Source organism: Barbus barbus, assembly GCF_936440315.1.
Source record: "Barbus barbus genome assembly, chromosome: 3".
NCBI classification, from domain to species: Eukaryota; Metazoa; Chordata; class Actinopteri; order Cypriniformes; family Cyprinidae; genus Barbus; species Barbus barbus.
This window is the reverse complement of record NC_136731.1, coordinates 259,602-272,714: the sequence shown is the minus strand read 5'-3', so window position 1 is coordinate 272,714 and position 13,113 is coordinate 259,602. Positions and strand designations below refer to the sequence as shown.

The 13,113-nt window shown below is 36.7% G+C and overlaps 1 protein-coding gene across 1 annotated transcript; it reads right to left on the bottom strand.

Annotated features, from left to right (window-relative positions):
• Nucleotides 1-2,433: 2,433 nt before the first annotated feature.
• On the bottom strand, nt 2,434-7,160 carry LOC306845541 (uncharacterized protein). The gene is made up of 7 exons (XM_079378412.1): nt 7,071-7,160; nt 6,681-7,001; nt 6,296-6,589; nt 5,871-5,987; nt 5,480-5,539; nt 5,299-5,379; nt 2,434-5,208 (listed from the first exon to the last, which is right to left on the bottom strand). Exons 1-7 carry the CDS (start codon nt 7,129-7,131, stop codon nt 5,177-5,179), a joined length of 966 nt encoding a protein of 321 aa, XP_079234538.1. The 5' UTR covers nt 7,132-7,160; the 3' UTR covers nt 2,434-5,176.
• Between the last annotated feature and the right edge of the window lie 5,953 nt (nt 7,161-13,113).

The following is a 13,113-nucleotide window of genomic DNA, read 5'->3' as shown; positions in this document are numbered from 1 at the left end:
TGTTTTATTATATTTACTGGTATTTAATATACATATAAATGAATGCCATTGTTTGCAATTATAAGGTTAACGGGTGTTTTTGGAGTAAGATCAATTTCTCTTCCTCTTTTTGGCCGGGTTATGTTTCTCTGTGTCGTAAACTCTAGGGGCGGGGCTTCTAAACCGGGGTGTTTCTAGGGGCGTGATATTCAAATGGCGATTGTTTTCTGCCGCCACATTTATCAATGTACGATCTTTCATACACTGGGATTGGCGACATACGAATGTTTCATAAATCACACGTGAGCTCTGTCGTAAGCTGATTTGTGCTCTCCGATCTGCGCTCGTTTCTACGTTAGATTGATAAATGAGACACATTGAGTTAGATGGGACAGACTGAACATCGTGTTGGTTTCATACGGATTACTTCGTCACAAAATGTTTGTTTTCGATAAGACTTCATTTAAAAGCAGACACTTCAAGCTTAGAGATAACTCCCATGTTTCTGTGTTGAGAATTAGCTGAGTTACAGTTCATTTTAGTGACGCGTTTCTAAAAGCAGCTCGCGGAGATGGAGAAGACAGGGAGCTCAGCCTGTTTGTTTTCTTTTTTTATCCCAAAACCAAAGTTTTGTTGTAATCGTGAGTGTACACAAAAAAAAAAAGACACTTAACAGTTCGATTGATGTATAACACTTATTTATGTGACCAAAATTAACAGAGTATTTTTAGTGTCTTTTGCACTGATCTAAAAAAAAAAGGGGTTAAATCAACATTCATACAAAATGTGCAGGTTTGGGAAGCACTGCCCTAGACAGTTACCTATGATTTTATTAATACAGTGGTCTGATTGATTTTATGGTCTCAAGCATTCAGAAATCACACAAAAGAAAATTAAGTAGTTTTACTACGATAAAACCATGGTTAGGTTTTGTAAGGGTTGTGATGTCCGCGTGTTTTTTTAAGAGATTATAGAGGCTGTGTCGTCTATAGCAAAAGGTGGCCAAAAATGAAAGATTAAGTGGATATTTGAATGAAATGTTTGGTCAATAGCCTATTAAACAAGAATATGATCATCATGTAAGTGTAACAGCAGCAATTACCAGGCCTTTGGCTCCCTTTACAGGCATTTATAACATGTAATGTTGACAAAAACAATAGACACCATCACAAAATTAGTTTTACTGGTATTTGTATTGGTTTTAATGGAAACATAATGGACCCTGTTGGTCTCCTTCTATTGGTAGCTTGTTAAAACCAAAAAATCCTAATGGAATATATCCCAAAACACACTACAGAAAAACATTTTTAAAACTATTTTAATGGTTAAAAGTCGATGGTTTGTAATGTTTTTTTAATGGTATTTGTGATTTATTTGTAATGGTATTAGAATTTTCTGTGATTTTCTATAGTTTTTTCACCAGGGATGCCTCGTTGTTTTTATGCAATGCATTTTAAGTCATTTTAAAAGCTGTTGTTGGATTGGGTTTGTTTTTATAACCACAAAAAATATTATCTTAATAATTCTTTGTATATTATGATTTGAAGTAACAAAACCATGGTTAATTTGCGGTTACCATGTCTACAAGAACCATGATTTAAAAAAAAAAATTTATTTGTGTAAAAACCATGGCCACTTTCGTAAGTGAACATGGAAACTCGGAGAGAATATTAGATGCGTTGGTGAAATTACTACCGATATTAAAACGATATTAACCTCAACACCCAAAAAAGTTTCACAGGATTATGATTGTAGGCTACCTGAAAGTGACGCACGGGCTTCGTTTTCATCTTGTTTTTTTGGCGCTGGATTGCTAATGTCTTTTCACGGGCATAGTTGTCCATTATGATCATTTGCATTCAGCCGCAAACATGAGGTGTGAGCAGTCACAGATGGTGCATCACGGTTTTGTTTGTTTTTGAGGAGCTAGGATGGTGCCCCCCCGGGAGTTGGTGCCCTATACAAACTGCGTACTCTTCGTATAGGGAGTGGCGGTACTGATTAACACACACTCTGTTGGATATAGGTATGTAGTGGCTGGAGCTGACATCAGTTCAGTGTAATTGGCTGCTCGCTAACTGCCGCTTCCATTGGTCCGTTTGTGTCTGGATGGGTGGGACTTGGCCAGAATTTAAATGAGCATCAGACTTTGCCTGTATAGTGTTTACTGTAGTGTTATACTGTATTAACACACAGTGTGAGCAAACATCTTCTGACTCAAACAAACTTGGGGCAATAATAATTCCTTGGGGCTCTTGTAGTCCAGCTGTGAGAAAAGGTGAAGTGTGTGGAAGTCATTAGTCATTATTTAAAAAAAAAGTATCTCTGAACTAACCACAATAAAATTATACAAAATATTATTAACACAAATTAATAATTTTATTAATTTAATTAATTACATCCTAGCTCAAATCACCAGATTTGCAAGAAATATTTTAGAAAAGACAAAATATTAAATGCAATTGCAGAGGTTTTATTAAGAAAATTAGTAGCAATCATCCATAAATTACACACAAAAAAAAGAAGAACAGAGAAGATAATATAACCACCAAAGCAGCTCCATCACACAGAACAGAGAGTTTTATACAATTGATTTTAAGCAGTTTATATACCAAACACAAGAAAATGACTGAACACTGCATGCAAATATCCAAAAAATCCATATGAATGTAAATCTTGCCTGGTAAAAAAATAAATAAATTAGTGCCACGTTAAAAAAACAAGCCTATTTGAATATTGTTGCGTTTGAGCGGCTGCATCATATTATTGGGATGAGGAAGAGTCCATTTTAAGTACTTGCGAAAACAGCTTAATATCAAGAATATGATATTTATTAACAGACTGAACAGAAACGACTTTTATCTTAATCGACATTCCTTTGGGGGGTGCTGTAGCTCTCTTAGTTAATCCTATTTTAATAGCTACACTACACATTTATGTGCGATTATTAGCAGAAATCATACCATGTGTCATTTTCGCGGAGATGGTATGCTTGGAAATAATATTTAATGTCTTCCATTGCATTCGTTATTTGTAGTGCACCAGCCGACCAATAGCAATAAGCTTTGTGCTTTATTCTCGTAATATTTCGACTTTATTCTCGTAATATTTTAACTTTAGTCTCAAAACATTTTGACTCTGTTCTCGTAATCTTTCGACTTTATTCTCAAAATATTTAGACTTTATTCTCGTAATATTTCGACTTTATTCTCGTAATATTTTAACTTTAGTCTCAAAACATTTTGACTCTGTTCTCGTAATCTTTCGACTTTATTCTCAAAATATTTAGACTTTATTCTCGTAATATTACGACTTTATTCTCGTAATATTTTAACTTTAGTCTCAAAACATTTTGACTCTGTTCTCGTAATCTTTCGACTTTATTCTCAAAATATTTAGACTTTATTCTCGTAATATTTCGACTTTATTCTCGTAATATTTTAACTTTAGTCTCAAAACATTTTGACTCTGTTCTCGTAATCTTTCGACTTTATTCTCAAAATATTTAGACTTTATTCTCGTAATATTTCGACTTTATTCTCGTAATATTTTAACTTTAGTCTCAAAACATTTTGACTCTGTTCTCGTAATCTTTCGACTTTATTCTCAAAATATTTAGACTTTATTCTCGTAATATTTCGACTTTATTCTCGTAATATTTTAACTTTAGTCTCAAAACATTTTGACTCTGTTCTCGTAATCTTTCGACTTTATTCTCAAAATATTTAGACTTTATTCTCGTAACATTTTGACTTTGTTCTCGTAATATTTTAACTTTAGTCTCAAAACATTTTGACTCTGTTCTCGTAATCTTTCGACTTTATTCTCAAAATATTTAGACTTTGTTCTCGTAATATTTTAACTTTAGTCTCAAAACATTTTGACTCTGTTCTCGTAATCTTTCGACTTTATTCTCAAAATATTTAGACTTTATTCTCGTAATATTTCGACTTTATTCTCGTAATATTTTAACTTTAGTCTCAAAACATTTTGACTCTGTTCTCGTAATCTTTCGACTTTATTCTCAAAATATTTAGACTTTATTCTCGTAATATTTAGACTTTATTCTCGTAATATTTTAACTTTAGTCTCGAAACATTTTGACTCTGTTCTCGTAATCTTTCGACTTTATTCTCAAAATATTTAGACTTTATTCTCGTAATATTTAGACTTTATTCTCGTAATATTTTAACTTTAGTCTCAAAACATTTTGACTCTGTTCTCGTAATCTTTCGACTTTATTCTCAAAATATTTAGACTTTATTCTCGTAACATTTTGACTTTGTTCTCGTAATATTTTAACTTTAGTCTCAAAACATTTTGACTCTGTTCTCGTAATCTTTCGACTTTATTCTCAAAATATTTAGACTTTATTCTCGTAATATTTAGACTTTATTCTCGTAATATTTTAACTTTAGTCTCAAAACATTTTGACTCTGTTCTCGTAATCTTTCGACTTTATTCTCAAAATATTTAGACTTTATTCTCGTAATCTTTCGACTTTATTCTCAAAATATTTAGACTTTATTCTCGTAACATTTTGACTCTGTTCTCGTAATCTTTCGACTTTATTCTCAAAATATTTCGACTTTATTCTCGTAATATTTAGACTTTATTCTCGTAATATTTTAACTTTAGTCTCAAAACATTTTGACTCTGTTCTCGTAATCTTTCGACTTTATTCTCAAAATATTTAGACTTTATTCTCGTAATCTTTCGACTTTATTCTCAAAATATTTAGACTTTATTCTCGTAACATTTTGACTTTGTTCTTGAAATATTTTGACTTTATTCTTGCAATATTTGTGCTTTATTCTCGTAATATTTCGACTTTATTCTCGTAATATTTTAACTTTAGTCTCAAAACATTTTGACTCTGTTCTCGTAATCTTTCGACTTTATTCTCAAAATATTTAGACTTTATTCTCGTAATATTTCGACTTTATTCTCGTAATATTTTAACTTTAGTCTCAAAACATTTTGACTCTGTTCTCGTAATCTTTCGACTTTATTCTCAAAATATTTAGACTTTATTCTCGTAACATTTTGACTTTGTTCTTGAAATATTTTGACTTTATTCTTGCAATATTTGAACTTTATTCTTGCAATATTTCGACTTTATTTTTGAAATATTACAACTTTAATCTCATAATTTTAGTTTCATAACGTAGCACTAAAATGCCGTCGTACAATTTCTTCATGGTGGGCAGAGTTTTTTTCCTTTGTTTTCTGAGAAGAAGAAAAAATATATATGAACAATCCTCTATTAGTTTTGCTATTTTAAATATTGTTGCAGATTGTGTGAGGCTGAAAACTCACCAGATCTTCTTGCACAAATGATCTGAAGAAGAATCACAGTAGGAGCAGCAAACACTGTAAACTCAACAATAATCACAATCACTGCAGGAAAGATGAGACACAACCAAGAGAAAGTCAGTCCGTGAAACTGGGAATAAAATCAAAGGTATAACACAACGAACAATGTAAAGATGTGTGGTACCTCTGAATAATGATCCAGCAGTCCTTCTGACTTCAGTTTCTGCTGGATTTGTGATCATGTCTGTTGGTCAACCATAATGATCATATAAACAAAACATCAGACTCGAGCTGCACATCACACAAATGATAATGAACCACTGCATCAAGAGTCTATCGTCGATTATATCATTATACTATATTTGTTTGTAAAGTATGACATCTATAAATGTGCATTAAAACACTGAAATGTTGAATATCTATGTACTGACCACATCTAAAACGTACAGCTGTGTATGAAAACATTTTAAATGCATCCTTTGATGTTTCAATGCTGAACTCGTGAATTAGCGGGTTGATGTTATTGTGGTCCGATCAGTTGTGAGAGACTGTGAGATGTGTGAGTGATGATGAACCTCGTGCAGGAGCTGCTGCTGGAGTTTGTCTTGATTTCATCTGAGAGTTTGAGCTGCTGACTGGAATCAGTGTCGTTGAATATGAAGCTGCAGAAGATGAACGTTCAGATGCATCATCTGTAGGAAACATGACACTTAACTTTCATTGAACACTTTATTTCATTAAAACTGCTTTAAATTGAATAAAACACTACAATGTTTGCTGTCAAGTTTCAAATCCTTCATTATTATACACAGCATCACTTTTTGGACTGTTAATCTTGACTGCAGTTCATTAGTTTGCAGCAGTGCTTTGACTTTCTCTTCTGTCAGACTGTAAGAAGCGTTTGCTCCTCGGTTTGTTCTGCTTCAATGATATTAATAGTCCTTATAGTGTTACTAACATTTATGAGGGTCTAAATCGGTCTGATGAGATTGTTCCTTACCTGAGATCTTGACCTGATTTCTGTGAGTAACATTGCATCTCCACTCTCTGTTGTCTTCTTCATTCAGGAGTGTTGTAGTCAGAGTGATGATACAGTGACCTGGAGCTGATATCTGATATCTGGGGTCTGATCTCTTCAGTTTAACACCAGCCTGATTCACCCAGAACAGCTTAATTCTCTCAGAACGGATCCAATCATCACAAGAGACTCCAGCATATGAACACAACTGACAGGAGAGAGTCACAGAGCGGCCTGCACTGATCTCAGTCTGTGAGGATGAGGATGATGAAGAGACTGAAACACAAATCACACACTCTTCAATCATCATCAGAGCTTTCATGAAGAATTTGCCCTTTTTAAATTGACCACATAATCATAAAATTACCATGAAGAACATGCAGAAAAACTCGAGCATCAGTTCCTTGTTGTTGTCCATTCACATATTGTCTGCAGAAGTAAAGTCCATAATCTTCTTTAGTGATGTTCTTGATGTTCAGAGAGCAGTCAGACCCCAGACTCAGTCTCTCGTGTCTCTCTGTGTCTTTCTTCTTTATCCCTCCAGCAATCAGTTCAACTGTCCCCGAATCTCGGACTCTGTCATAGTTCCATGTAGTTGATTTGCAGTCAAGAAGAGCATTATTACAGGGCAGACGGACATTTCCATCAGAACTGATGAACACATGAGTCTCATTCACTTCACTGGAACCTGAAACACAAGAACATTTGAGTGATCATCATTAATAAATGAAATATAAAGCATACCAGCAAACTTTACCTGTGAGAAGTGAAGAGAGAAAGATCAGTCCCAGCAGACACAAATCACATTTAGCAGACATGTTCTCTTTCTGTCAGTCTTCCTCTTCATGATATGCTCTCAACTCTTTCTTTAAATACTAGCAGCTCTTCCTGTGTTTGTTCACTTCCTCTGATCTGGTTGATTGAGTGTTTATTCCTGACATGGGCTGTATTTGACTGACAGTATATCACTGCATACACCTGATATTGATTCAGTGTATCTGTTTTCTGTCTGATCTTCACACTGTTGCCAATTATATTTGCTCTTAATCTCACCTGAACCATAAGACTCATGGTCGCTATTTTGAAAGATGCATTGACACAAAAAAACTACACAGCAGCTGAAGCATAAGATGAATCTCCTTTGTTTGTTGTATTTCTGCAAATGATTAAAATAATTGTCTTTATAAAGCTTTACAGTGGTGTTTTGCATCTACTCTAGAGTCAAGACTTTCTTACAATGCCAAAATGGTTGACAGCCATTGTACACTTTCATAACTAAAATAGTGTATTAATTATAGCAGCTGTAATGTTTTTTAGAGCTGTGATCTCACTGTTGAGGTTTGGAAATGTCAATTTGACTGGAGTAGAGCAGTGATCATCTCTGAAACCAAATTAGGATGATTATGTGAAATGACATTTCCTCTTGTTTCTGCTGTATGCAATTTAGTCTCGTGTAGCCAGACCGAATATATGTCCACTTTTATTGGCCAAGGCCCACCCATGAGGCCGTTTAGCTGACATGGCAAACAACCAATCACAGTTCGTTTCGTTTAGCGTCATGTTTTGGGGCTTGGAGATGTGGCCAGAATAACAGACCGGTGTGTAAAACTCTCGGATGCATTCTAAAGATTCTATGCCGCAAACTTTAAATATTTCACATACTTTTGAAAATCTAGTGTTTAGTTGACCCTGATAAGCGTTCATCGTCACAGTTGTAAACACGACGACTTTCTTTTTTCATGAGGGGGTTTGGCGTCACGGCTTTGTGAAAATAACACAACACGCGCCTCTCCTGGAAATCCCGGGAGTTTAATTCAAACAGTCAGATGACGACTTCGACATTCCTGAAGTGTTTCCAGAAAAGTGTGCCATATGCATCAGACGTTTAGCCAACGGTCCGTGTGCGTGATGTCTGAGGCTGAGACTATATGCAATTAAACTTGATCTTTTCAGTTAACAATGGCATAAGTTCAGCCTCTTTAATAAACTGTTTAACTGAACTGACCAAACCAAATCAAATCAAAGTTTTTACGACAATCATTTGAATAAAATTGATTTAAATCCCATTAAAGATTAAAATCCATTAACAATGAATTCGACTGCAGTGATTGGAGTGTTTTTGAAGCTGCTGCCACTGATCTGGACGAGCTCACACAGACTATAACATTATATATCAGTTTCTGTGAAGACGTGCATTACTACCAGGACCCACTTAACTTACAACAATGACAAGCCTTGGTTCACTGTAAAACTCAGACAGCTTCGTCAGGCCAAAGAGGACATCTACAGGAATGGGGACAGGGTCTTGTACAATCAGGCCAGGAACACACTGAATAAGGAGATTAGAATGGCTAAGTTGATCTACACTAAAAAGCTAGGATACCAGTTCCCTTCCAATAACACGGTTTCAGTGTAGAAAGGCCTGAAAGACATTACAAACTACACCATCACAAACAAAGACACCATCCCCCAGTACTGGGGTGAATAAACAATTTGCTGAAGACCTGAATGAGTTTTATTGTAGGTTCAAAACCCTGGTCTCACACCCCACACCCACTCTGAGCATCTCTACACAACCGTTAACACCTCCTGCAATCTCCCCTACTCCTGCACTTCAGATCAGTGAAGATGATGTGCATCAGGTCTTCCAGAAGCAAAAGAGATGGAAAGCACCAGGCCCAGACTGTGTTACACCGGCCTGTCTGAAAACCAGTGCTGACCAGCTGGCCCCCATCTTTTCAAGATCTTCAGCAGATCACTGGAGTTGTGCGAAGTCCCTACCTGCTTAAAATACTTCACCATCATCATCATCATTCATTTCCAGAGCAAAATAAACATGGATATTATGTGAGGCAATTTGTGGATTTTAAGAGAGTGAGAGAAGACGCAGAACAATCACTCACACTGATTGTGAAATTCCGTCTCACAGAAAGTTTTAAAATGACTGATCTGCTGTTTGATCATCTGTTTAGATTAAACCTACATGCTATTGTGATTAAGTTCCCAAAGTTAATATAAAACTGGTTAATGTTATTTTTCTAATATTGTAAAATAGTATTTAATTTGTTATTTGTGTTTATTAGAAGGAAAATATATTTTGTGCAATTAGTAAATTAATTATTTTCATTTGGCATATTTGCATGACGTCATCGTGCGTTGGGTCAGGGTGTGTGCGCCCGTGATGTGCTTCATTCTCAGTAAATGCAGACACGTGAAGCCATCACACCAGCATTCTGTCATTAATTCTTTTACACTTCTTTCCAGGAGTGCTACACTATTAATGTTTGCAGGGATTTCCTGCTTTATAATTACGAAATCTGCAGAAATGTGTAGAATTGCGCACAATGCCAGCAAGTTATAGAATGTGTAACTCCTACTGTGGACGTGCTTTTTGTAACCGCATGCTGAAAATGTCAGCTAAACCCTAAGAATTCACAACATTTCTAACATCAGCGCTTTCATTATAGCGTTATGTACATAACCGTAATTATTAATGTTCTGCATTTCTGTTTTGAGCTGTATGCGCTGAAGATCACCAGTAGGCTACATAGTGGGTTTTTAATAAACTGGGTTTAACTCATCAGATCTCTCTCATATAGGATACACTTTGTTATTTATACTACATAACCTTAACATTACGACTTGCACAAAATGACCTGAATGCACAAGTGTACGTGTCTGCGCTGCTCTGTGACTCTCGCAACGACGTGCAGAAACACGCCAACCAAACTATTAACTAAACTATTAACAGAGGCGGACAGTAGTAGAAGTATTTTTATTCTGCTTTAAAAGTACTTTTCACGTGTCTGTACTTTATTAGAGTGTTTTTCTTTAGAAAACTTTACTTCACAACATTCCGAAGCATAATTGTTGGAAAGCCAGGGCTTGGTGCACCTGTCAATCATCGCCATGACGCAGTGAAGCGAGAGAGAGACTTGTCCCGGGAGCGGGAGAAATAATCTCCTTTTGTATTATTGTGTGCGTCTGTGACTAATCTTGTTAATCCTAATAATCAGATCTGAGACATTTTGGTATTTGTCCGCTGTTCGCGATTGAACGTGTGAAATGAATGTAAGGCTATGCTAGCGCATTCAGCGCACTCACGAGCTGTGTTTACAAATATGATATCACTATTTGTATTATCATCATGTTCCGTACATGTTGATTCATAACATCATGCTGCTATATTGGGAATTATTACTATGAAGTACTCTTATAATAATATTGTACTTTTTACTACACTGTTTCATATTAAATATCATTTATTACTTTCTTACACTTTTACTCAAGTAAAAGTATTTCAAAGATTTACTCGAGTACAAGAAAGTACTTAATTTTTAATGTTCTTAAGTATTAAAGGTAAAAAAATCCTCAACAACTTTTATTTATGAAATGTAGTGCAGTTAAAAAGTATGACATTATGCTTTGGAATGTAGTGAAGTAAAAGTTTTCCAAAGAAAAACACTGATAAACTACAGACACTTAAATTTATTTGAGTAAAGTAAAAATACTTCACTACTGTCCACCTCTGGCATTGTTGTTTGTACTGCTTGCACTGCACGCTGAAAAGATAATCACAGTACTACAATGTAGAGCTTTACTGTAGCTTAACTTAACTAAATGCATCTTATACGAGATAAATAATATATACACGACATTATATTATATATATATATATTTTCACGTGTCGGTTTCCTTTCAGTTCTGTTTTGCCCTTATTTGGCAGTTCCTGTCCTAGTTTAGTTAATCATTCATCCTATTCACCTGTTCTGTGTTAATTATCTAATTTACTCCTTTGTTCCTATTCCTTTATAAGCATTCAGTTTTGTACTAGCCTTCGTCGAGTCTACAAAGTAAAGTTATGTTTTTGCTGCTATTTCTGTTGTTAATTCATCTGCATGATTAAAAGAACCTGTTTATTCTTCATCCTGTCCTGCATTCCTTCCTCAGCAACTCATAACAGAAGACTCGACCGCAAAGATATGGATGAACATACTCAGTTAATTTTGCTGGCTCACGCCACAAAGGAGCCTCTTGATTTTACACGGCTTTTGTGCCGCTCGTCCTCGCCAGCTCCCTCGAAGGTGACGAGCTCAAGACGCTGTTCCGGCTCAGGATTTCGTAACATCAGCCACTGGAGCTCCCAAACACCTCCAATCTCAATTGGCAGGAGACAGTCATCTGGTGTTTGGAGAGTCTTCGATCCCGAGCCGGAGCCCAGTCCGCAATGATGATGGTTCCGCCGCCCACAACGATGATGATTCCGCCCGCGGTGATGATGATTCCGCCCGCGGTGATGATGGTTCCGCCGCCCGTGACGAAGAATGAGCTGGTCCCACCAAGCCTTCCTGCGTCTCTTACGTCTCCGCTGGTTCCGTCCAGCTCTCCTTCGTCTCTGCTGGTCCCATCCAGCCTTCCTACGTCTCCGCTGGTCCCGTCCAGCTCCGCGCCTCCAGAGCGCCCTCAAGTGTCCGCGCTTCCAGAGCGCCCTCCTAGGTCTCCGCTGGTCCCGTCCAGCTCCGCGCCTCCAGAGGGCCCTCCTATGTCTCCGCTGGTCCCGTCCAGCTCTGCGCTGCCCGAGCACCCCCAAGAGTCCGCGCTTCCAGAGCGCCCCCAAGTGACTTTGCCGTCAGAGCACCCCTCGTCGTCCTGCATTCCTTCCTCAGCAACTCATAACATATATATATATATATATATATATATATATATATATGTAATCTCCTCAGATGACAATGTAGATGCCTAACAAATGTTGTTGTTGTTGCTGGGATCATAGACTGTATGGATGTGATTACACAAGGAGCTTTTCCCTCACCATTGCAATGCGCTGCTTTCACAAGGATCCGTGAAAATGTTTCCGCATTTATTTTCCTTTTTCGTCCTGAAGAAGATATCACAAGATTCATCAAGTTCGTCAACAATTATCCATCCTCGATCACTTTGTCAGCTTTGACGAAACTCCTCTCAGCTAGCATGTCTTTTCAAATTGAAAGTAGCCTTGTCACCTGACTTGAATACAGTGCGCTGATTGGCTAAAATGGACTTATCACTTATAACATTCTCTCTTATCTCTTATACATGAGGACAAACAGTCATAAAACTACAACCCCGAATTCCGGAAATGTTGGAATGTTTTTTAAATTTGAATAAAATGAAAACGAAAAGACTTTAAAATTACATAAGCCAATATTTTATTCACAACAGAACATAATAAATGTTTAAATGGAGAAATTTTACAATTTTATCCACTAAATGAGCTCATTTCAAATTTGATGCCTGCTACAGGTCTCAAAAAAGTTGGCACATGGGCAACAAAGGGCTGAAAAAGCAAGACATTTTGAAAAGATTCAGCTGGGAGAACATCTAGCAATCTAGCATCTAGCCCCTTAGTACCAATTGAGCATTGTTTAAACGCCACAGCCTACCTGAGTATTGTTGCTGACCATGTCCATCCCTTAATGATTACAGTGTACCCATCTTCTGGCTACTTCCAGCAGGATAATGCACCATGTCACAAAGCTCAAATCATCTCAGACTGGTTTCTTGAACATGACAATGAGTTCATTTTACTCAAATGACCTCCACAGGCACCAGATCTCAATCCAATAGAGCACCTTTGGGATGTGGTGGAACGGGAGATTCGCATCATGGATGTGCAGCCGACAAATCTGCAGCAGCTGCGTGATGCTGTCATGTCAATATGGATCAAAATGAAATGAAAAGGAATGTTTCCAACACCTTGTTGAATCTATGCCACAAAGAATTAAGACAGTTCTGAAGGAAAAAGGGGGTCCAACCCG

Excerpts from the sequence above, each read along its gene's own strand:
- LOC306845541 (XM_079378412.1), bottom strand. The coding sequence starts at position 7,131 with ATGTCTGCTAAATGTGATTTGTGTCTGCTGGGACTGATCTTTCTCTCT. Across the intron at positions 7,002-7,070 it reads TCTCTCTTCACTTCTCACAG|GTTCCAGTGAAGTGAATGAG; the intron begins GTAAAGTTTGCT and ends CTTGTGTTTCAG. Across the intron at positions 5,380-5,479 it reads TGCTGGATCATTATTCAGAG|TGATTGTGATTATTGTTGAG; the intron begins GTACCACACATC and ends TCTTTCCTGCAG.